The sequence below is a fragment of the Mobula birostris genome, chromosome 1, assembly GCF_030028105.1.
Source record: "Mobula birostris isolate sMobBir1 chromosome 1, sMobBir1.hap1, whole genome shotgun sequence".
Taxonomy (NCBI): Eukaryota; Metazoa; Chordata; class Chondrichthyes; order Myliobatiformes; family Myliobatidae; genus Mobula; species Mobula birostris.
The window spans coordinates 42,985,285-43,009,419 of NC_092370.1; the positions used below are offsets into that span (position 1 = coordinate 42,985,285).

General features: G+C 40.8%; 1 protein-coding gene across 1 annotated transcript in view; it reads right to left on the reverse strand.

Annotated features, from left to right (window-relative positions):
- rab2a (RAB2A, member RAS oncogene family) overlaps positions 1 to 18,842 on the reverse strand; it is a 69,911-nt gene extending 51,069 nt beyond the window's left edge. Inside the window, exons 1-2 of the mRNA XM_072254640.1 lie at positions 18,712 to 18,842; positions 1,167 to 1,238 (exon numbers count right to left, since the gene is read on the reverse strand). Of these exons, the coding sequence (XP_072110741.1) occupies positions 1,167 to 1,238; positions 18,712 to 18,757 (118 nt within the window). The 5' untranslated portion in view covers positions 18,758 to 18,842. The remainder of the gene's footprint in view (positions 1 to 1,166; positions 1,239 to 18,711) is intronic.
- Positions 18,843 to 24,135: the final 5,293 nt, after the last annotated feature.

Consider the following 24,135-nt stretch of genomic DNA (forward strand, 5'->3'; position numbering starts at 1 on the left):
TTATTTACTGACCTCTGATGCAGAGGAACATGGACCAAGGAAGACACTTGACCTACTTACACTTTGATTGTTATAAGACTTCATTCTTGAATATGGACTCAGGTTACTTTGCAAAATATTTATTAGTGACTAATAGAACATAATTACAACTGATAAAGCATAAATCTCACTGAAAGCCAGTTACCTTCCTGAAATTATGACAAAAATGACCCTGATCTACACTAGAGAAGCTAGTCCAAAAGACCCAAAAATTAATTCAAGAAGCATTTCCTTCGGGTAGTTAATTCTTCCCCAAAAATACCCATGAAAAGCACCGAAATTTAATAAAATCTAAGACAAATCCAATCCAAGAATACTGCACAGTACTCTTAAAAAGTAATGAGCTAAATCTCCTAGGAAAGTTAAATCGCTAAGGAAAAATAATGACATTATTAATGGGCAAAACATTCAGCATTTTCAGGGATGGAAAGTTAAACCACAATTACCAATCTTTAGAACTTGAATTATGCCATGTACCAAAGAATATTGATATTATTACAAAAAATAATTTATTCCCACAACACATTTAATCCCTTTCCCTTTTTCCTACTCCAAATTTTTATCCAATTAGCTTTCCAAGCTCCAAAATTACTGCACTTCAATCATTCTTTTCATCTTGCTTGTTAATTGAGTTCTGTTGCTCAAAAGTTATCAATGTTATTAGCTCTTACTTCGAGCAAGTCATGACATTAGTTCCTTTATAATGTACAAAACAAAGCTGATTTAGGCCTACATCAAGATCGCTCAAGACTTGGTATTGATTTGTGTTAATTTAACCATAAGTGAAACAAATTATTTCACTGAGTACAGATTAACCCCATTTTGTGACCACTCAAGTAACAAATTTGCCTTTATGGAATTCACAATTCATCGCTCCAAAACTTAACATACAATAAAATACATCCTCATGGGAGTTACCTGGAAAATAAATAAGCAACTACATAATTCAAACACCAACTCACATGTTGCTATCAGTCATGCATTTGGGGAAAGCCCATTAAAGCAATCACAACTACCCTTAAATATATTTATTATGCTAACTTCTAATTTTACTATTCACAATTTTTCTTTTTCAATTACTTATTTTTACAATATATAACATTTATAAATCTTTAATATATACTCACCAATGGTAAGGTCATGAACAGGTTGGAATCTCTTGTCTGTAAACTGTAATAATAAACATGATTTTCCCACACCTACAAAATAAAAGATTCCAATTAACAATAAAATCTAAATATACTAATACCAAAGTACACTACAATAAAAGAGATAAATAGAGCAGGTTTGAAAACAGTGTCATCTTACAACTAGGTCTGTACTTATTCAAAACTTTGTAGAAATGATTTATAATCAAAAAAGGTGCCTCTCCCATCACAAATAAGGCTATGCCACAGAATTAGGCATTAATAAAATCTAAACTACAGGCAATTTTTTAACCCAATATTTAGGAAAGGATCCCACAAGGTGCACAGAAAGAATATTTTAAAATTTGTCTATAAGAAAACTGATACAGATAGAAATAAAAGTAATTTTTTTTTGTATCCAACCATGTCCTAAATGGATACCATCAGCTGTCTAATCAACTACAATCCCTTTAAAACAAACATTACTTGATTCTCACTTTTGTACAAGAAACCCAATTTTCTTACTGCCTACAAGGACTGACGTTAAGAGGCCAGGAACAAGTAGAAAGGCAGCTCACCAATGAGATGTATTGTTCAAGTGTGCAGCTTTTCCAGCATGGTGACGGACACTGCTGTCTCTCACTTTCCTGAGCTTCACAGCTGCACTCTAGCCAATTTCCACCTGACACACTCAAAGCTGAAGATGCCTCAGAGACACTTTCGTGCTGGGAGAGCTTTCAGCACATCTAAAAAGCCACAGGGAATCCACAGAATAAAGGCAGTACATCAACATATGGAACTGATGGTGTTCGCCTCAGTATCACCCACCACCAACACTGGGCAGCTGTTCCAATCTGCCCAATATCATCCACTTCATGCCAAACAATGCAGTGACGGATAGGGATTTATGTCATGTATCCACCACTACAGCACATAGCAAAATGTAAGCAAGTGTTTCCACTTGGTTCCCAACACAGAACTGTCAGTATGCTTCTCTGTGTGGTCCCCCTTTAGCATTTCAGCTATTATTCAAAATTAACACACTGGTATTTACACAAAGTGAGGTACCGGTGCACAAATGAATGTTTTGAAACGTTCTTTGGGTACTTTAAAGATAAAGGAAATGTGTCAAACATCAGTGCTATTGTTTGGTAGCAGTTATTTCAATACAACTATGTTGTTTTGAAGAGGAATTTCTTTAGCCAGCCAGAGGGTGGGAAGTCTGTGGAATTTGTTGCCACAGGCAGCTGTGGAGAACGTCTTTATGTATATTTAAGGCAGAGGTTGATAGATTCTTAATTGGTCAGGGCATGAAGGGATTTGGGGATTTGGATTAAGAGGGGAAATGGATCAGCCATGATGAAATGGCACAGCAGACTCAATGGGCCAAATGGCCTAATTCTGCACCTATATTTAATGGTCTTGTGGTATTCTCGGCCTTTCAGCTAAGATCATGTGTAGTGGCGGTAGGCAAATTGCAGTGGGTCCAGGTCCTTATTTAGGCAGGAGTTAATTTCAGCCACGAACTGCAGCAGTGAGAGGCTGAACACCCCAGCCAGTTGGCTGGCACAGGTTTTCAGTTCCCTACCAAGTACACCATTGCCTTGCAAGGGTTCACCATCTTTTAAAGATGCTCTGAGACAGACATCATAGAATTACCAGATGCTGCACGGGTTAACAGCATCTAGCAAAATCATTTATCACCACCACAGTCATGTTGTTTGGAAGTTAATCAAAGCCCAGTAGAAGTGAAGTTGTAGCAGGATGTTTTAATAGTTTAACAATAAACACATTTTGACTAAAAAAAATTGATCAAGATCCATGGAACAAATCCTATTCTCAAACTGCTTCACCAAGACATTTGGTCTTGTCTATTCACCATGCAGACAAAAGTAAAAGGAGATTTATTTTAAAACCATAAAGAAAAATCACATATTGGATAAGTTCATTAGCATTTTCATGATAAAAGCTTAAAATATAAACGAGGGGTTGAGCAAACAAATTATTCATTAGAGTTTACTAGGATGATAGAAATTTTCATCAAAACCCTACAAATTACTTGAGAAGCTGGAAGCAAAGAGGATGGCTTCATCTACGCAAGAAACCTAGGACCTATGGTGCTTAGCTTGAGAATAAGAGATAGACTATTTAGAACAGAAATAAAAACTAGAGGGTGGAGCTTAGGAGATGATGGCACCCAATGGCAATTCCTTTGCTTGCATCTTTGGAAACGGCTCTATTTCTATCTTTAATATCTCCATTTTTCCCCTTCAAGGTTTTTTTGAAGACCATGACCTGGAGTTACATGCTGACTTTGGTTCTTTGCAGGAGTGGGACCTGCTCTCAGAGTCTCACGACTGGCCGCTATTCAATATGCCAAGGACGCGGCCTATAAGACCAGCACGCCTTCAGGGTTCTGGGATTTCGTAGCTCTGGAAGTGGGAGGACTCAAGATCATTGTCTCCGCGGAAATCAGTCTGTCATGGGTGACAAAGATCGAAAGCAGCAAGCTGGCTGCGCACCCAGAGACCAGAGTTCTTTGGGCAGGGAGCGCAGAAAAAGCGACACAATGGACTTTTAACATCGTAGATCAGTGAGTTGTTTGTTATGTCTTCCCTCTCGCTGGGGAACAGAGACACCTCTTTCTCCCTTATTAGGGGGAGAGACAGAGCGTGCCTATGGTATGTCGAATTACCGGGTAAATGAGTAGTCTTTGAGGTACAAGTCTGTGTCTTTATCGATACTTTGCTGCACGCCTGAGTGCTCGGTGTGGGGGGGGGGGGGGAGGAGATCATTGCTTTGCTGCTGCCTAAGCATGGGAGGGGGAGCTGGGAGGGGCTTTGGGGTTCTGACATTTAACTGTCATTCATTTTTTGGGGCACTCCTGTTTTCGTGGATGGTTGTGAAGAACTACTACTTCAGGATGTATATTGTATACATTTCTCTGACATTAAGTGTACCTTTGAAACCTTTGAAAAGAAATTTCAGTTAAGGGTCGAAACACTCCATGAAGGTTGGGCACCACCTGATGACATCTGCTCCTGGTCAAAGACTACCTCATCAGGTAAATGAAGGGAGCACCTCGGTGTATGATGCAAGCAACATCTAGTTCGCCAGTGACTTCCAGGAAAGACTGGCATGGGCACAGGCACAGAAGACTAGCAACCTTGTGTGCAGCACTCACAAGAGGGCACCATACAAGTTACGGATAAACTAAATAGGCAATAACCCCAGAGCCTCGGGGGGGGGGGGGGGAGGGGTAGGGTTAAGACTCAATAGGACAGATATAACAGCAATGGGGCCAGGACTAGAAATACAGTAATGAGATGGCACAAGGCTCAAGCAAACAACACTGACTGGGGAGGCATTCATTGCAAAGTGTATTGCAGCAAAATCTGCAAAAACATCAAAAACAAAGGCCTCAAGAAACACCAAAGCAGGTCCAGTTGTGGAACAAGGGCGACTCAAAGACTCAATATCTGGTGAGGCAATAGAGAACTCCAGCCAGGAAGTACTCCACAGAGATGAAGATCTCTCCACACCTGAGCAGCCCCAGTGCCAAAGAGACCAAATGACACCCTGATCCATTCATCAAGGAAAGAGGGGATCAGATGGCCTATATCATCAGACACTGTATCTTGGAAGCAGTTCAATGATGACCTGGATTGCATCTTGGAACCTAGATTGGCAAGACCTGTCAACAGGACAATCGACTCACTCACAGCCATTGTATTCAACTTTGCTAAAGAACAATTTGGTCCACTGAAGAAAGGGAAGCTTAAATCATTATTGCACCAAACAGAAGGGAAAGGAGATTCGCCACCTGAGAAGCAAGATAAAGGCCCTGAACAAACAATTCAAAAACAGTTCACCTGATGAAAAAGGTGTCAAAGATCTAACCAGCAAACTCTGGGAACAGCTGCACAAGTTCAGGAGGCTGGAGCAGCTGCAAAAGTGAAGGAGGGAGAAAGAGAGAAGGAGAGCGCAGTTTGTTAAAAACCAATTCAGGTTCACCAGAGCTCCTCTCAGCCAGCAAAAATCTTGCACCCTAACCAGCTCAAAGCAAGAGGTGGAAGAATTTCAGTAGGAATCACACGGCGATCCCCGCAGGAGTCACGGGCTAGAATTAAGAACACAAGATATAGGAGCAGGAGTCGGCCATCTGGCCCATCGAGCCTGCTCCACCATTCAATCATGGCTGATCTGACCATGCACTCATCTCCAACTACCCTGCCTTTTCCCCATCATCTTTAATTCCTCTACTATGCAAAAATCTATCCAACTTTGTCTTAAGTACATTTATGAGGTAGCCTCCACTGCTTCATTAGGCATAGAATTTCACAGATTCACTACTATTTGGGAAAAGTAGTACCTCCTCATCTCAGTCCTAAATATATGCCCCAGCCCCCCAAATTTTGAGGCTATGTCTCCTACCAGTGGAAACAACTTTCCTGCCTCGATCTTATCTATCCCTTTCATAATTTTTATGTTTCTACAAAACCTCCTCTCATCCTTCTGAATTCCAGTGAGTACAGTCCCAGGCGACTCAATCTCTCCTTGTAGTCTACCCTCCCATCTCTGGAATCAACCTGGTGAACCTCCTCTGCATCGCCTCCAAAGCCAGTACATCCTTCCTCAGTAAAGAGACCAGAACTGCACACAGTACTCCAGATGCAGCCTCAACAGTAACCTATACAGTTGCAGCATAACCTCCCGGCTCTTAAATTCAATCCCTCTAGCAGTGAAAATCAACATTCCATGTGCCTTCTTGAAAGCCTGCTGCACCTGCAAACCAACCTTTTATGATTCATGCACAAGCACTCCCAAGTCCTTCCGCACAGCAATATGTTGCAATCTTTTACCATTTAAATAATAACCTGATTTTCCATTTTTCCTTCCAAAGTCCAAAAGTCCCCCAACCAAGAATCCTAGCAACTTGAGCTGAAAGTGGCAGAAGGTCCAGGATATCATCGAGAGCAGAGTCACCTGCTAACCCAGGACCAAGTGGTATACGCCACAAGATATATGAAATGCCCAAAACTCCTCCAGAGGTTGTGGAAGATTTGGACTCTATCCCACCAAGCTAGAAAATGGCTGAAGGATGCTTTGTCCCAAAGAAGAAGATTCCTTCACAATCGCCCAGTTTAGGACAATCTCCCTCCTTTGCATAGAATGCAAGATACTCTTCTCAGAGCTTGCAAGACTGATCTTTTACTTAATGGAGAACCACTGTATCAACAGATCCATCCAGAAAGGTAGCATCCTGGGTTTTTCTGGGTGCCTTGAACACACTTCAATAATCAGTCAATTGATCTGCGAGGCTACGCAGAAGAAAGGCAATCTAACAGTCATCTGGTTAAATCTAGCCAACGCCTATGGATCAATTCCATATGTCCTCATCCAGGTCAGCCTGGACCATTACCCTATGCCACCAGTAATGAGAGACATTATCACCCGCTACCCTGGAGGATTCAAGTTATGCTTCACTTCAGCCCACTTTACAACCAGATGGTAAGACCTCCAAAAAAGGATTCCAACCGGCTGTACCATCTCCCCCACCTTGCTTGTCATGGGTATGAATATCCTCATATCAGCAGCATCAGACGTAACCCACAGCCCAGTGCTGGAGCCTGGGATCTGACAACCTACAAGAGATTCATGGATGACATCACAGTAACTATTGTAACCCATGTCCAAGCAAGATGGGTACTGGAAACAATGGACAACTTAGCTATCTGGGCTAGGATGACCTTCAAGGCCAGGAAGTCCAGATGCATGGTAATTAAAAAGAGCATGGTTATTAGCAAGTACAGGTAGAAGTCATTCCATCCATAGAGTAGAAGCCAGTAAAGCAGACTGAAGAGTGACTGAAGAAGATAGACAAAACCAGACCCCCTGGTAAACTTAAAACTTAGTTGTACCAACGCAGTCTATTACCATGGTTGCTGTGGCTTTCCATGGTGTACAAGTTCCCTATGACCACTATACAAGCCATCGAGAGGAAAGTCAACAAGGACCTGCGAAGCTGGCTAGGACCACCCCCACCAAGTTTTTATTCAGTGGGGCTCCACATAAGATCAGGCCAGCTACAGCTCCCATTGTCATCAGCAGTGGAGGAGTTCAAGGTGATAGATTATAGAATTGTGTTAACACTGAGGGCTCCAATGACAATCTAATAAACCAAACAGGAGTCACAAGATTGTGCCAAAAATGGGCCGTCAACTCGGCCATGGATCAGGCAGTGAGCTCCCTGCAATTGAGATACATCATGCCAACCCATGCCTGGGACGGCAAGGACTCAGCTCTGTATACTTCCAATGATGGGGGAGTGCAAGTGCAAAGGATAGGCATGACATGGTCAAGGCAGGGGTAAGGAGCCGCGAGGATGAAAGGTGGGTATCAAAAGGCAGTCTGGATGAAATGGGATCTTCCCAAGCACAGATCACTTGTGCAGAGCTTTGGAGACTGCAGCCCTTCCACATTTCCCTCCTCCTGTGGTCTGTGTATGACACTCTCCCTACAACACCATAGCTGCACACATGGAGGGTGAGGGAGGACCCTAAGTGCAAGCTTTGCGGTCAGCAGGGTTCACTGGTACACATACTGTCAGGATGCAAAACAGCTTTAACACAAGGACGGTGTTGGTGGCACTACAAGGTCTTGGTGTCCCTTGCTGACATTCTGGAGTGGGAGAGGTGTAAAAAGAGACCAGCTGGCAGAGGGCCAACCAGGGGGGTCATCTTCATCAATGAGAGGGCCAAGCCAGTCATATCAAAGAGGCCCAAATCCAATCTGCTGCAAACTGCCAAATCATAGAAGATAAGGGTTGATGTAGGGAAAAAAACTGCACTTCCTGGAAGTGGTGTAAGCCACACTTCGACCAGACATCGTACTGTGGTCCACTAAAGACAAGAAAATCATCCTGGTGGAGCTCACAATACCATAGGAGGAAGGATGCGAGTAAGCTCACGAGAGGAGGGCCCTGAAGTACCAGATCTTAGTCCAGGAGTGCAGAGACAACAGATGGCAGATGTGTCTATTCCCCATGGAGACTGGCTGCAGAGTGTTCCTGGCAAGGTTGCGGCATGGAGGTTGCTCTCTGCACTGGACCTTGATGAAAGGAGCAAGAACCAAGCAGTTTGCAGGATAGGGAAGGAAGCAGAAAGAGCCTCCTGCTGAATTAAAAAAAAAGGATCAGCCATGATTGAACAGTGGAGCAGCCCCGATGGCCTAAATGGCATAATTCTACTCCTAGGTCTTATGGTGTTATATGGAGCAGGCGAGGGGAGTTGAGCTGCAAGTCAGGAGCAGATGGGCAGTGACTTGGCCACCACTGTCGACCCACCAACTGGACAGCATCATGGTTAAGGGTCAAAACATTCTATGAAGGAGGCTGGGCACCACCTGATGACATCGGCTCCTGGCCAAAAGCTACGGTTACCTCATCAGATAACTGAAAAGAGCACCCCAGTGTATGATGCATGCAAGAGGATGAAAGACCTTTGGATATTTTCTGACCTTGGCAGCTTTGGAAGTTATGCAAAGCACAGATGGATTTCAATGCATTAAGGGAACCAAGGCAAATGAAGATAGTGCTGGAAAGCAATGCTCAGATGGAACATTAGTCATGACTTTCAATGGTGAAGCAGCCTTAAAGGATTATATAGCCGACTCCTGTTATTTTAATGTTCTTAAAAACTCAAATGTTGAATGGAAAGAAATTTTATTAAAGTTTTATTCATTTCTGCAATAAATGATCATGGTCTCAAAATCTTAATCAGGCCAAATTTCAGGGTTCAGATAATTTTGCAGGCAATTTGAGATAGTCACTTCATTTAAAATAGTTAAAAATTTCTCAATAGAAGCCAGATAATTGAGTACGCCCATGCCAAATAAGACAAACTTCTCTCAACCAGTAAAACACAAGCTTGGGTAATAATTCTAGAATACTAAAGCTCATATCCAATTGCTACCTCTCTAATCCAGTTGCATCAATCGCTTTCAGCTGCAAAGATGTAGCCAGTCAGTTCTGTCAACCATACATCATCAGCGGAGCATGCATGCCATATACTACAGATGTAGTGTATGTAGTCTCCACTCCAAAACAAAGTGGGGATGCCTTAAATTTTTTCAAACATGTCTGCTATTTGGATCAGTGCCTTGTTCACATAGCAGACATTATGTTGGGGAGGCCATTAACATCAGTTTTAAATACCTTCAACTGACGTGTACTAAATAAAATTTATAACATGACTCTAACTCACTGAGGTTTTGTAAACACTACCTAAAAGATGATAATTTCTTGTATGTTAACTTTAAATCAAATCATTATTATTCCATCTTCTGTAGATTTCCTGCAAATCTCTGCAACTTCGGAGCCAAGATAGTTAGTTAATTAAAATATTACATCTTACACAAAATATTTTTTTTTAACAACCTATGACACGTAGTATTATATTTGGGTGTACAATGAACAGCTCAAAACAAGAAACCCTGCAATTATACACCGGAGTAAATTGATCATGTTACCAAGAGGATGGCAGCTTAGTGCAGTGCTGGACATGAATTTTCCTGTCATCTAGCCCTCAACTGTGACCCAAATTTTGTCCCTTATCTCTTGGTCTGTATGGTAAAAAAAGGTTCTAATGGTTTTCACTGGCAGTGCAACAATTTGACTTGGAAAAGAATCATGTCCAGCAAAACTCAATACACAAAGCCTAAAAAAAAAATTTCTTACTACAGCAAAATTGCTTAGATAATAGACAGTGGTACTAGAAAGTTTGTGAACTCTAGAATTTTCTATTTCTGCATAAATGACTTAAAATATGATCAGATCTTCACGCAAGTCCTAAAACTAGATAGAGAACCCAATTAAATAAGTAACAGAGAAAAAAATTATTATACTTGTTGATTTATTTGAGTAAGTTGGTACATTATTATATGTATTTGTTGGAAACAGTATGTGAACCTTTGCTTTTAGTAACTGGTGTGACCCCCTTGTACAGTAATAACTTCAGCCAAACATTTCTAGCAACTGTTTATCAGTCCTGTACATTGGCTTGAAGGAATTTTAAGCCATTCCTCCTTACAAAACTGCTTCAACTCTGGAATGCTACTGGGCTTCTTTGTATGGACTGCTTGCTTCAGGTCCCTCCATGACATTCCTATAGGATTAAGGTCAAGACTTTGATTCCAAAACACAAGTTTTCTTCTTTTTAGACCATTCTCTTGTTTTTCAGATCATTGTCTTGTTGCATCATCCAAATTCTATTAAGCCCCAGGTGATGGACTGCTACCCTGACATTTTCCTGTAAAATGTTGAATTCATTGTTCACTCAATGATTGCAAGCTGTCCAGGCTCTGAAACTACAAAGTAGCCCCAAACCATGATGCTCCTTCCACCATGCTTCACAGTTGGGATGAAGTTTTGGTGTTGGTATGCAGTGCCAATTTTCCTTCAAACATAGCAATATGCATTTCTACTAGAAAGTCCAACTTCTGTCTTATTTGTTCATAGAATATTGTCCCAGAAAAGTTATAGAACATCCAGGTGGTCTTTTGCAAACTTGAGATGTGCAGCAATTTTTTTTTGGAGAGAAGTGGTGTCCTTCCATGAACACCATTCTTGTTCAGTGTTTTTCTTATAGTAGACATGAACAGGAACCTTGGTAGGTTTTAGAGATTTCTACAGGTCTTTTGCTGTTACCCTCAGGTTCTTTTTCAACTCCTACAGCATCACACGTCGCACTCTTGGTGTGATCTTTACAGGATACCCACTCCTAGAAAGAGTAGCAACAGTACTGAGTTTTCTCCATTTGTAGACATCTTCCATTACTGTAATCTGATGAACACTCACGTCTTTAGAAAGGCCTCTGTTGTCTTTTCCAGCTTCATGCAGCTCTACAATTCTTCTTCTAGGGTCCTCTGAAAATTGTTTTGATCAAGGTATGGTGCACATAAACAGATTTTTCCTGAGAAGAGCAGGCTCTGTCAATAACTTGACTTTGTGTCTCTCTTTTTTTATATATATAGGGCAGGGCACTTCTACAACCAATCTCATCTCATTGATTGGAATACCTGACTCCAAATAGCTTTTGTAGAAGGCATACCCCAGAGGTTCACATACTTTTTTCAACAAATACATGTAATATTGGATGATTTTTCTCAATAAATAAATGAGCAAGTATAATATTTTTGTGTTATTTATTTAATTGGGTTCTCTAACTAGTTTTAATACTTGCATGAAGATCTGATCACACTTTAGATCACAGTTATGCAGAAATAGAGAAAATTCTACAGGGTTCATAAACTTCCTAGCACCACTATACCTGGGCACTACTGGATTTTACGCAAGAATTTCTTCAGATTTGGATGCTCTACATGTAAAATCTTACAACAGGTAACAAACACCCATTTTCAGCTTAATTACTTATCCTTCAGAATCAATACTGAATTATTCAATGCAGGTAGAGACTGAAATGAAGTTTGAGAGTTGATCAGCCAACATCAGAAGACTGGCTGTGATAAATTAGCCATACAGCAATAGGCTATTAAGACGGCTGGTGGCGTAGTGGCATCAGCACCGGATTTCGGAAAGAAGGGTCCTGAGTTCGAATCCAGATGGCTCCCTCGCACGCTCTCCATCCATGCTAGGTTGAGCGCCGACCTAGCAACTCAGCCTCGTAAAAATAAGAAAGCCTGCTTAAAAAAAAATGCCGTCATGACAGCGTCCCGATAACTCCACTCAGAATTAAGGGCTTTCTTCTTCAGCAGACTATTACATACACAAGTCAGTGAACAAACTTGACACCTTCAATGATTTTACCTTCCTAGCAGTAACTCTTCAAAATTTTAACTGACTGCAACATAAGCATGATAACCTCATACACATGAAAATTTCAGTTAAATAGCCTCAGGTACATGAATTATTCTCAAGATGCAACAATACCATAGAGATTAAGTATGTGGGACAACTTTATAATGAAATCATTTCACTTTTCTCATCTCCTCCCACTGTCTTTGTAAAAGAGCAAAACCTCCCACTTGTAATACATGACAAAGCTATAAAATTTCTAGTGCATGCATATCTAAAATATTTCCATTCCCTTGTAAGAAAAAGGCATCATAATTAAACAAAGGAGGTTTCAACAAAAAAAATACACCCATTAATGGAATAATTTTTTTTTACTTTGGAACAATGTAGCATTAAAGTCGTATTTTTGTTTTAATTTAAAGGCGGCACAATGTTTATCAATCACATGATATAGCAGAATAATTTGAGTATGTTTTTAAATTTCTGTTTTGAAATACAATATCTAAGCAAGCCTGAAGATGAACTAATTTTAACTACAACAACTTTTGTCATTTGGTAAATAAAGTTAATGAAAAAGATCCACTTGGTCTGTCAAAAAATACTAGTTAACTTCCCTAAAATTGCAAAAACTATGTTGATTTTACTGAGGTATATTTGCAGGTCATATCAGTGCATGAAGCCTCATGTACAACACGTGCAGAAAGATCACCTGATCACCCATCCTGTTAACTGATGAATCAGTACCATGTTGAGCAATATCTGGAAGCCACCACAGCACAGAAAGGGACAAAACAGGTTCTCCAGAATACAGAACCAAGAGTGGTTTGGTTGAACAGAAATATTGCATTGGGAATGCAAGTCTAAAAAACCACAACATACTGCCCCTCCCAATTTTCACACATTGTTGTGCGGTGCCACCAAAACGAGAAACCAAATAGACTCTGAACATATCTGGTAGCTCAAAACTTGAATAATCATGAGGCAGAATTCTATGCCAACATAATCTGCATCAGTGGCCTGCAATATCCCCCACTTAATGCAATTAAGGCAAGGGATAAAAAAAAATATTTCAATAAGTACCAATGTGCATGCCAGGAGCAGCAGATACCTAAAAATTAAAATGTCATTCAGGCCAGTCTGTCAAATAAAAACAGCCTGGTACAAATTTTATCAGGGCCAATCTAATATATACTACATTGCAGCCACAGAAAGAGTCAAATACAAGAAACAAAATGAGAATAATAGCCTCCAACATAATTTGATTATGGTGTAAGAATTCTGCTGTTCTTCCTCAATGATTTGAAGCACAAGTTAGGAGTGCAATTTATTTCCACTTTCTTGGGTAAATGTAATGCCAGCATCACCTACCCAAAGTACAGCCTCCTACTAAATCAACACCCTAAATATTCATTCCTTCCACCATTGTGAACTGTAGCTACAACATGTCTCTCTCTTCAGAAAAAAAACACTTGCTTTGGCTGCTCCAAAAGCACTTACACCAATAATAAGTATTCAAGAGTTTGCTTGCAAACTCCCCTCCCAAATCCAACACCACTCTGATATGGATACCTTTCGTTCATTACTGATTCGAGATCCTTGAATTCCCTAACGCTGCTATAGGAGTAAATCCATCAGAAGCACATGCCATAAAATTATCGAAAATGCTGCAGGATTGTTCACACTATATTGTTGAAACTGGTGCAAAGGTAGTTCTAACATGCCACTGGAACGAACACCAACAACAAGTGGTCAGAGTACTGGCAAAAGTATTTGTCATATCAACATTATAGTCTTCTTCAAAAGCTTCAACTAATTTCATTAAAAACTTAAGTTAGATCCCTGCTGTTCTAAATCACAGAAGTCCAGAGCTGCCAATCATTCTGCCACCTTTGGATCTTACAAGTACAAAACTATGTAATAGTGGTTGAGTATCAACAGAATGCTAACTTAACTAACTTAAATTTGTAAAAACCATTTCCATCTCCAGGACCAAGCATTTAGAGTCAAGAAACTACTTCTGAAGTGCTACTACTGCAACGTAACAACCAATCAAAGCAAGATTTACCATGGGGGGAGGAGGGAGGGAGGGAGAAGCTGGAGCTGTAAGATCTCTGCAACATCTCCAAAACATGGCACCACTAACGGTGAAGTAAACATTCAAAGGTGCACTGCAAATGTCAATCATGATCAATCCGAAGTTAGGAATGACATCCAACCATCTGATTTAGACACCAACCCAAAACTAGTGTCATAATTTGATTAATCCAATATTGTAAGACAGTACTCAAAACTAAAACTACATCAGTATAGGCATCAATTTTTAAAGAGACTGGCTCATAAATTGCACCAATGTGTCCTAACACCAAACTAATAGAAGGAAGACAATGGAAAGTAGCAAACCTTCAATTGGCAGAAGCCAACACTACTTGAAAACTTTGGTTAGTCCACAACTCAAAGCATTTAAATTCTTCATTACACCAGAATTTCCTGGTTGCTGTTGTCAGGAAAGGTCAGCTCTAGCTTCCATATTTAGACACTGCCAGAAGTTTACCTCAGGTAATTATAAACCATGCTATGGTTGGGTAAGGAAAGATTGGTAGCAAAACTTTTGGAATTAAAGGGAATTTAGTAATTCAACTAAATACTGCGTTTATACAAAAACACCACCTGTAAACCCCGAAGTATGCACAGCCAATGGAGTGGCTAAAACTTAAGTTCCTGATACAAAGTTGAACAGTGAGTGATTTACGCATGAGTAGCTCCCACACAGAGCTGTGACACATTGATTAACTGATATATTTTAGTGATACTAATGATGGGGAAATAACTAGTGATGGTGATTGTCTAACACTAACATATCTGATAAAGAGCAATTTCTCAGCCAAGTGCTATCATTTCAGCCTGGATTACTCCTCAGGAATAGCATTAAACCTTCTATTTGCACTACAAGCAAAATAGGTATTTCATCTCCAAAGCCAATGACAAAATAAGACCAATGGTACTAAAGCTGGAAATGTTATTTGTTTAGAGAAAAATCTAATCATTCGTGTCAGATAGTCACGCAAAACTGAGCAGAGTAAGTCCTTCAGCTCAGCAAGTCTGCACTGGCCAATAAGCACCATCTATGTTCATCCTAAACTGATCCCATTTTATTCATCATATTCTTATCAACACACTCAAATTCTACCACTCAACTACACAAGGGGCATTTTACAGGGGCTGATTAATCTACCACCTGCACATGGAAGGAAACTGGAACAGAGTCACAGGAAGAATGTGTGAACTCCACATAGACAGGTCAAGGATCAAACCCCAGTCACTGGAGCTGAGGCAGCTGCTCTCCTACATTTCCCATTGTGCTACTCAAATACTGCGTTAGTGAGTACATGTTATTGCTGCGATTTATCCAATGAGTTTGAATTTAAATAATTATGCTGTTCAATTAGGAGCTTGTTTATTCAAATTTATGATTCTGAAAGAGTATATTGTTGTCTAATCAATTAGTCTTATTCACTGATACTACGATCGCCCTATTGCCATTTGTACTGAGCATGACTAATTGTTTTGTCCTCAAAATACGTTCATTTTTAATAATTAAATTCATTGAATTAAACCAATGAGAAAACTACCTCGCAGTCAAATTGCAGCAATTTCTTAGTTAAACCACATTATCGCTAAAATCCAAGGTCTGCCTTAGACATCAATTTTTCCAGTAGTGTCCATAAATATGCTTACATGCAATTACATAAAATTCAAACTTAAGACTTCAAGGTACAAGATGTGTTTCAACTGCATATGAATGCCAATGATAGTTGCAGATTGCACTGGTATGAATCAACCAATCCCATCTCACTGGGGCTTGGAAAACAAATTACTAGGAGTGCCTCAGTGGCAGCAGGGAACAATTTACACAAACACACTTTGAATTTTGATAAAGAAAATACTGACTGAAGGTGATTAAAATTCCATATTTTCATGTTCATTTATAGATTAAAGTTGCTTTAAGAACACCAAAGTAATTACAAATAAAGCATTAATGCACTGCATTTCTCTGCAAGCCTCATCTAACTAGAGCTGTACTACCCATATAGTCCATGTCAAATTTCTTTTCCCCCCAACATGACTAAAGGCTATGAAGGCCTGGGTATACCATCTGCTTTTTTTTTTTGCTAATGAGACCAAAATCATTGTGTGTTCATTCAGCAATGAGATTTTTCACACAATACTCCATAGTTGTTGTTGTTTTTACGAAGCTGAAGGAAGGACCAGTCCACTAGAATGTTCAGCCTAGTCATTTTCATATCTGATCTGAATCTCTACTCATCAATTTTGGTTGCTTATGCTACTTACATTAGCCAAACAAAATAGTCACTTTGTTCTTCAGGTACTCTATATGCAGTAACAATCTGTAAAACCACTCAACAATATTAAATATCTCCATCACTATAAACAATCTACTAATATTGACAATACTGGCTTAATCTGTGCAACCTATTCCATTATGTTTAACCACATCATAAATTTTCTAAAATCTTACAATAATATTATTCCACGATAAATGTGGCTATACTTGAGTTTTCTTTCATCTGTTTTTGAGAGGATATCGGATCCTTAAAATACAGCCACAGATGCCACTTAAAGTTTCAAAAGTATGTTACGCACAATTTCTTTTGAAGAGCAAAATATAAAAGCAACTTGGTATCATTCAACAGAACTGATGCACTGCACACAAAACCATAAAGAGTAACAGCAAACAAGGCAGGCATTCAACCCTTCAAGTCTTTGCTGGTATTCTGCAAAAGCAACTCAGTCCCCACTCTTTTTTTTGTTGTAGCCCTGTTATTTTCCGCCTACTCCATCTTACTTTTGTTTATCTTCCATAAGTGTTCAATCCAAACCCTTCTTTGAATGGTGAAACTATTCTCATAGCACCATCAAAATGCAGTCTTCAAAATGCGAATTTATCCTGTGCACCCAATCTAATTAATAATTGATAGTTGAAAAATATCATTATCTACCTTCCTACAGCCTAAAAAAATCAACTGCTCACCAAAAGACAGTTTATTGTTATTGTCAGCATTTTATTCCTGGTGCTGTTGCCTATTTAATTCAACCTTGCTGACATACCATTATGAGCCACTTATTTAAAAAACAGCTTTTGAAACTCTCTATATACAATAATAGCATCCTCATCACTTAACTCAAAAAAATTCAGTGACAGTAGTTAAACATGACTTGTCCTTCTACAAATCTCTGCTGGCTTCCAAGAACTAAATCATTTTCATCAAAGTAACTTAATTTTGCATTAGTCACTGAAAACTTCCTCTGAGGCAAAACCTGCTTGCATTTTTTTTAAAGTATCTTTGAAATCACTATGAAAAATAGAATTCACCAGTTAAGGTTTGGTACTATTTTGAGACTTTTGCTGTTTGAGATGCAAGTGTCGTTTTAAATTAATCCCGCTGATATCTGAAGATCCAGGTTATTAGCACAAATCATATGAAAAGTTGTTGTGCACACACAACTTGCATGCTTTGTTTTACAGGTGGGGGAGGGAAGAAAAGAAAAAGCATACAACAGTGAAAAAACTTTGTAAATCATTCGTATCAGTTTGATTCCCTTGCCTTTTAGTTTTTAGAACACAGAACATCACAGCACATTACAGACCCTTCTGCCCACAATATTGTCAACCTTTTAGTCTATACTATGATCAACTTTATTCTTCCCTCATTTATAAAGAGCCCATTTTTCTATCATCCATATGCCTATCTAAGAGTTACCTAGATGTCCCTAACGTATCTACTCCCATTACCCCAGGAGAACATTCCTCTACATTCCTCCTATCCATTTCCCCAATCATATTAAACTCACACCCCCTTGTATTAGCCATTCCTCTCCTAGGGAAAAAAAACTTTTAGCTATCCACTGGATATATGCCACTCAGTATCTTGTATACCTCTACAAAGTCACCTCTCGCCCTCCTTCTTCACCAATCATAAGCTCATAATTAAATAAATTATACCAGTCTGTTTTCCCAGATTCCACAGAAGTACCAAGCATAAATGTAAAGTACAAATCAGCATGGTGTCAAACGTCTGTCCACAAGTAGTGCATTAATTTTACCTAATATTCCCATACTTCAGAATTACAAGAATTCAGTTACATGTTACCAAATGGAAAATTCAGCCCTCTGGCAGTAATGGCGCAAAATGCATTCACTTTTACAATCTCTTCCCTAGCATGCAGTTGTGGCTATCCCAACGAGCTTTCTCACTGCAATTCGGCTTCACCTCTTTACCATGAAACAATGCGTCAACTAAGAGCACCAACTCAGTCGTGGCTCCATGCGAGGCGTGGAGGAAGTTGGCACCTTCTCATGTCCTAAAGGCCCAGTTTGGTTTAACTGTCTGGGTCTACAGCCTCCTGTCTCCTAGTCTGGGAGGCCCCCACCTCCCACCATGGGCCTGCACTTGGAAACATGAGTGGAAACAGCTGAGAAACGTTTCCCAACAACCCTTGTCGCCACCACACCCAGCCCCGAGAACTAGGCCGGGCCGGAGGACCGCGGCAGACGCAAGGCTAGGTGAGCTGGCAATCAGCTGGGAGCCGAGGCCCGGTCTAAGGCCTACTAGTGCCTTTTCCCCGCCCTCCCATTGTACTGAAAACAGGCAGACCTACCCTGCTGGGAGCCATGTCGCTTTGCGGGTCCCCAGCCCAGGACTCGACACTCACCTGTATCCCCGATGATGATGTACTTGAAGAGGTAAGCGTACGCCATCGTGTGTCCGCGGTGACTGCGCACTCGAGCCGCCGCCGCCGCCTCAACAATAACAGCTCCTGTCGACGTCAGCAGCGGAAATGCCGGGCTGGCAGCCGGTCGCTCACAACGCCCTCAGCGGCGCTCGATCGAACTGCCGTCTTGCCGTCTTCCCAGTCTGCACACGTCGGCACTCGGGCTCACCAGCCTGCCAAGCCTTGTCCAGTCATTCACTGAAGCGCTGGGGCGAATAACCCTTATAAAAATCACATATGTTTAAAATCTAACATCTGTCTGCAAAACAAAGGTTAAAAAGCAAAGGGAAACATCACAGATACTGGAAATATGAAACGGAAACAGTGAATGCTGGAGACTCTGTGCCGTTCAGGTAGGCGGTATCTGCGGAGAGCAGAGTTAACACTGTACCTCTCCACAGATGCTGCCTGATCTGCTCAGAGGTAGTGTTAATTCTTCTCTCCACAGTTTTCATCCAAAGCTAAGGTCGTGAGAATGGATGAGAGAGGAGCCCTAGGTGGTAAACTGCCCGTGCTGTTCAACACCACTCCCTAAATATAAAGCCTGTCAGTGAAAAGGTAGAACATATAGATCATTTCCTATATCTTAAGGGCCAACTCTGCAAAAGCAGGTGGATAAAGGAATTCACTACTGTATTCAACGTATTAGCACATTCTAAGGAACACTCTGTCCAAAAATCAAGATATTAAATTGGTTTACTTGGCGGTAGTAATTCCCACTGCTGATATCAAAGTGAATAAAGGAGAAACTTACATGTTTTAATAGTGAATAGATGCAAATAAATTATTAACTGTTAATTAGTCGCACAAATGAGTCAGATATACAAACTTCCCCCTTCCTTCACTTCTGTTACCTCACCTTCTCCATGGCATATTGGCTAGTTCTTTTCAGCTGTTCTATGGCTGCCATGCAAAGACTACCTTTAGAATGTGATGCTCATCCACGGTTACCAGTACGGCAATGAAACAATTCCAAGTTGTCAAGCAACTCCCAAGGGAGAAGTAAAGATGCCATTTTAGAACACTAACAAGAGAAAATCTGCAGATGCTGGAAATCCAGGCAACACACACTAAATGCTGGAGGAGCTCAGCAGCCGGGGAGCATCTACGCAAAAGAGTACAGTCTACGTTTCAAGCTGAGACCCTTCAGCAGGACTGGAGAAAAAAAGGTGAGGAGTCAGAAGTAGAAGGTGGGGGGGGGGAGGGAGAAACAGAAGGTGATAGAAGAGGATTTCTCAAACTTCTGATAATGATTTCCCCTCCTTCACCATTACCCATCCCCTTTTCCCTCTCTCACCTTCTTTCCTTGTTCGCCCACTGCCTCCTTCTGATGCTCCTCCTCCATTTCTTTCCTTCATGGCCATCTGTCCTCTCCTATTAGATTTCCTCTTCTCCAGCCTTGTATCTCTTTCACCAATCAACTTCCTAACCCTTTACTTTACCCCCCCGCCAGTTTCACCCATCACCTTGTGTTTCTCCTTCCCATTCCCCCACCTTCTAACTCTGACTCCTCATCTTTTTTTCTCCTGATGAAGGTTCTCAGCCTGAAACGTCGACTGTATTTTTTTTCCATTGATGCTGTCTGGCCTGCTGAGCATTTTGCGTTTGTTCCTTGATTTTAGAACACGAGTCTGTGTGGCAATAGAACTGTTTTTAACTTAATTTTGCCAAAGTTCCTGCCTATATTGGTTGTATTTGGTTGATGAAACATATGTTTATCACAACAAAAGAGGACGAGAACCAAATTTACAGGCACTCTTGTTCCTACCAAGAAGAGAAATAAGAGGTAATTAAGGAGCACTCTGTCCGGTTTGTGACAAAGTACAAACTTCATAAACTTTCTAAGAGTTCCTCTTCTTCCTGAGCTGGTTTTACCAGCATGCAGCATCTTGAGCACCTTTCCATATCTTCCACTCAGCATCACTATGTTTAGGTTACTGCTCACAATAGCATCATCCCTCACAACTAATATTCATTATTCAATCTTCATTTTCTAGCTACTTTCTCTTCCCCATTTATGCCACCATTGGTTTCACATCCAAATCTTTATGCAAGATGATGGGTGTGAGTTATAGTATCTGACAAAGTGCATCTTATCAATCCAATACATATACTAATTTTATCCTCGTTACTCTTTATAGGACAAGGAGGCACAAAGTACAAAGAGGATGGAAACATTGTGATGGATATTCAGTTCCTGGGCTGGTGAGCTTCATTTTTGCCAACCTCATCTTTCTAAACACAGCAGAGGACACTACTGGAGATTAAAGGATTGTTTTTTGAATATGATAGACTTTCAACTACTATTAATTGTTTAGCTTCTGGTCATAAATGGGAGCCAGTCTTCATTTAATGTAAATTGCAAGTAATAGCTGGTCTGAAATTAAAAACACAACTTTGCAAACAGACTCACTGTTTATAGAAAGAAGGATGTTGGTTCACAGTACCTGTACTTGCTGTTTAAGCAGTGCAGCATTACACAATGGAATATATAATTTGGCTTGTTTCAAGCAGACGGGATGAATATTATTAGCCTCCCAGATAACCACATCTGCACCTGGTCATTGAGCTGCAGCTCCTCAGAGAATGTGTTAGGGAATTGGAGCTGCAGCTCAATGATACTTGACTCATACAAAAGACTGAAGGAATGATAGATAGGAGCTACAAGGAGATAGTCACCCCTAGGTTTCACGAGGCAGGTAATGGGGGGATAGTCAGAAGAAGGAAGGGAAATGGGCAGCCAGTACAGAGTACCTGTACTCTGCAGCAGATGGAATACGGTGGTTGGGAAATGCATGGTAATGCATTTTACTAAAAGGAACAAAAGTGCGGACTATTATCTACAAATGTTTGTAAACGGGGAGAAGGTTCAAACATCAAAGGTGCAGAGGGACTTGGGAGTCCTCGTGCAAGAATCCCAGAAAGTTAATTTACAGGTTAAGTCTGTGGTAAAGAAGGCAACTAAAATGTTGGCATTTATTTCAATGGAAATAGAATATAAAAGCAAGGCAATAATGCTGAATCTTTATAAGACACTAGTCAGGCCACACTTGGAGTATTGTGAACAGATTTGGGCACCATATCTCAGAAAGGATGTGTTGTCATTGGAAAGAGTCCAGAGGAGGTTCACAAGGATGATTCCGGGAATGAAGAGGTTAACATATGAGGAGCGTTTGGCAGCTTTGGGCCTGTACTTACTGGAATTTGGAAGAATGCAGGGGATCTCATTGAAACCTACCGAATGTTGAAATGACTAGATAGGGTGGATGTAGAAAGGATGTTTCCTATGGTGGGGGTATCCAGAACTAGAAGGCACATCCTCAAAATTGAGGGGAGACATTTTAAGATGGGAGGTAAGGAGGCATTTTTTTAAGTCAGAGGGTAGTAAATCTGTGGAATGCTCTGCTACAGACTGTGGTGGAGGCCAAGACTGCGGGTACTGTATACTTAAGGCTGAAGTTGATAGTTTCCTGATCAGTCAGGGCATCAAAGGATACGTTGAGAAGGCAGGTATATGGGGTTGAGTAGGATCTGGGATCAGCCATGATGGGATGACAGAGCAGACTCCATGGCTGAATGGCCTAATTCTGTTCCTGTGTCTTATGGTCTTACCTCTGTGGCCATTCCCCTCAATTATAAGTATACTGTTTTGCATACTGTTGAGGGGGACAATCTACTGAGGGGAGCTGCAGCAACCGGGTCTCCGGCACTGAGTGTGACACTGTGAGTCAGAAGAGAAGAGAGGTGAAGGGGACTACAGTAGTGATGTGAGGTTGAGGAACAGAAACAAGATTCTGTGGATGCGATAGAGACACATGATGCGATATGCGATAGGTTGCCTCCCAGGTGCCAGGGTCAGAGATGTCTCAGATTGGGTCCACAGCATTCTAGAGGAAGGTGAGCAGCCAGAACCCGTGGTGGATCAATATCCTTGCTCGCAAGTTTGCTAGAGCTTTTTGGGAAGGTTTAAATTAACTTGCCAGGGATGTGGGAACTGGAACGATAAGGCTAAGGATGGGACAGTTGCTTTACAAACAAAAGCAGTGTGTAGTGAGACTGCTGGTATGGAGAGCCTGATGATAGGGCAAAATTGCAGTTAACAGGTAATGTAAAAGGGGGCCAAAATCGAAAAGGGTGCTGTATACAGGACTGAAGATGTTATATTTGAATGCACACGGTATATGGAATAAGGCAGATGAACGTGAAGCACAGTTAGAGATTGGCAGGTATGATGTTGTGGACATCACTGAGTCATGGCTGCAAGAGGTTATATATGGGAGCTTAACATCCAAGGATACACATTGTATTGAAAGGACAGGCAGGTACGCAAAGGGGTGGGAGAGCTCTGTTGGTAAAAAAATGAAATCAAATCCTTAGGATGAGGTGACATAGGATAGGAAGGTGTAGCATGCTTGTGGGTAGATCCAAAAACTGCAAGGATAAAAACACCCTGATGGGAGGTATGCAGGCCTCCAAAACATAGCAAAGGTATGGACTACAAATTGCAGTAGGAGATAGAAAAGGAATGCCAAAAGGGCAATGTTATGATAGGCATGGGTGATTTCAACGTGCAGATGGCTCTGGTCCTGTACACACTGGAATTCAGAAGACTGAAGGCAGATCTCATTGAAACCTGTCGAATGTTGAAAATCCTTGACAGAGTGGGAGAGTCTAGGTGTAGAGAGCACAGCCTCAAAATAGAAGAATGTCCATTTAGAATAGAGATGGGGTAGAAATTTCTTTATCCAGGGAGTGGTGAATCTGTGGAATCCATTGCCACAGGCGGCTGTGGAGACTCGGTCACCGGCTACATTTAAGGCAGAGGTTGATATATTTTTAATTAGTCAGGGCATTGAAAGTTACGTGGAGAAGGCAGGAGATTGGGGCTGAGAGGTGAATGGATCAGACGTGATAAAATGGTGGAGTAGACTCGATGGGCCAAATTGCCTAATTCTGCTTCTATATCTTTTGTTGAAAATATCACTAAGCATATCAAATGGCTTATGTGTTATGAAGTTGGAATGTTTGTGTGCTCAAAGTCAGCTTCACAGCATTAATTTGGGTACCTGGGAACTGTCCCCCCAAGAAGCTTTTGGACCATTTGGGAAAAAGGATATCTAAGGAAATATTATAATGGTGTGAAGTCACCCCCAAGTGGCAGAAAAATCTTTTATATGTAGCGAGCAGTTCAGGCTTTTTGGGAATGGTTAAAGAATATTAAAAATGAATGATAAAACATGAGGTGAACTAGAATCTATTCTTCTGACTTCAATTTCTGTGACGGGCAATTCATTTGTCTTCATCATTTGTGAGTCGTTATCACTTGTAAGAATTGTATTTTGCAACTCCTTTGTGTTTTGGAAA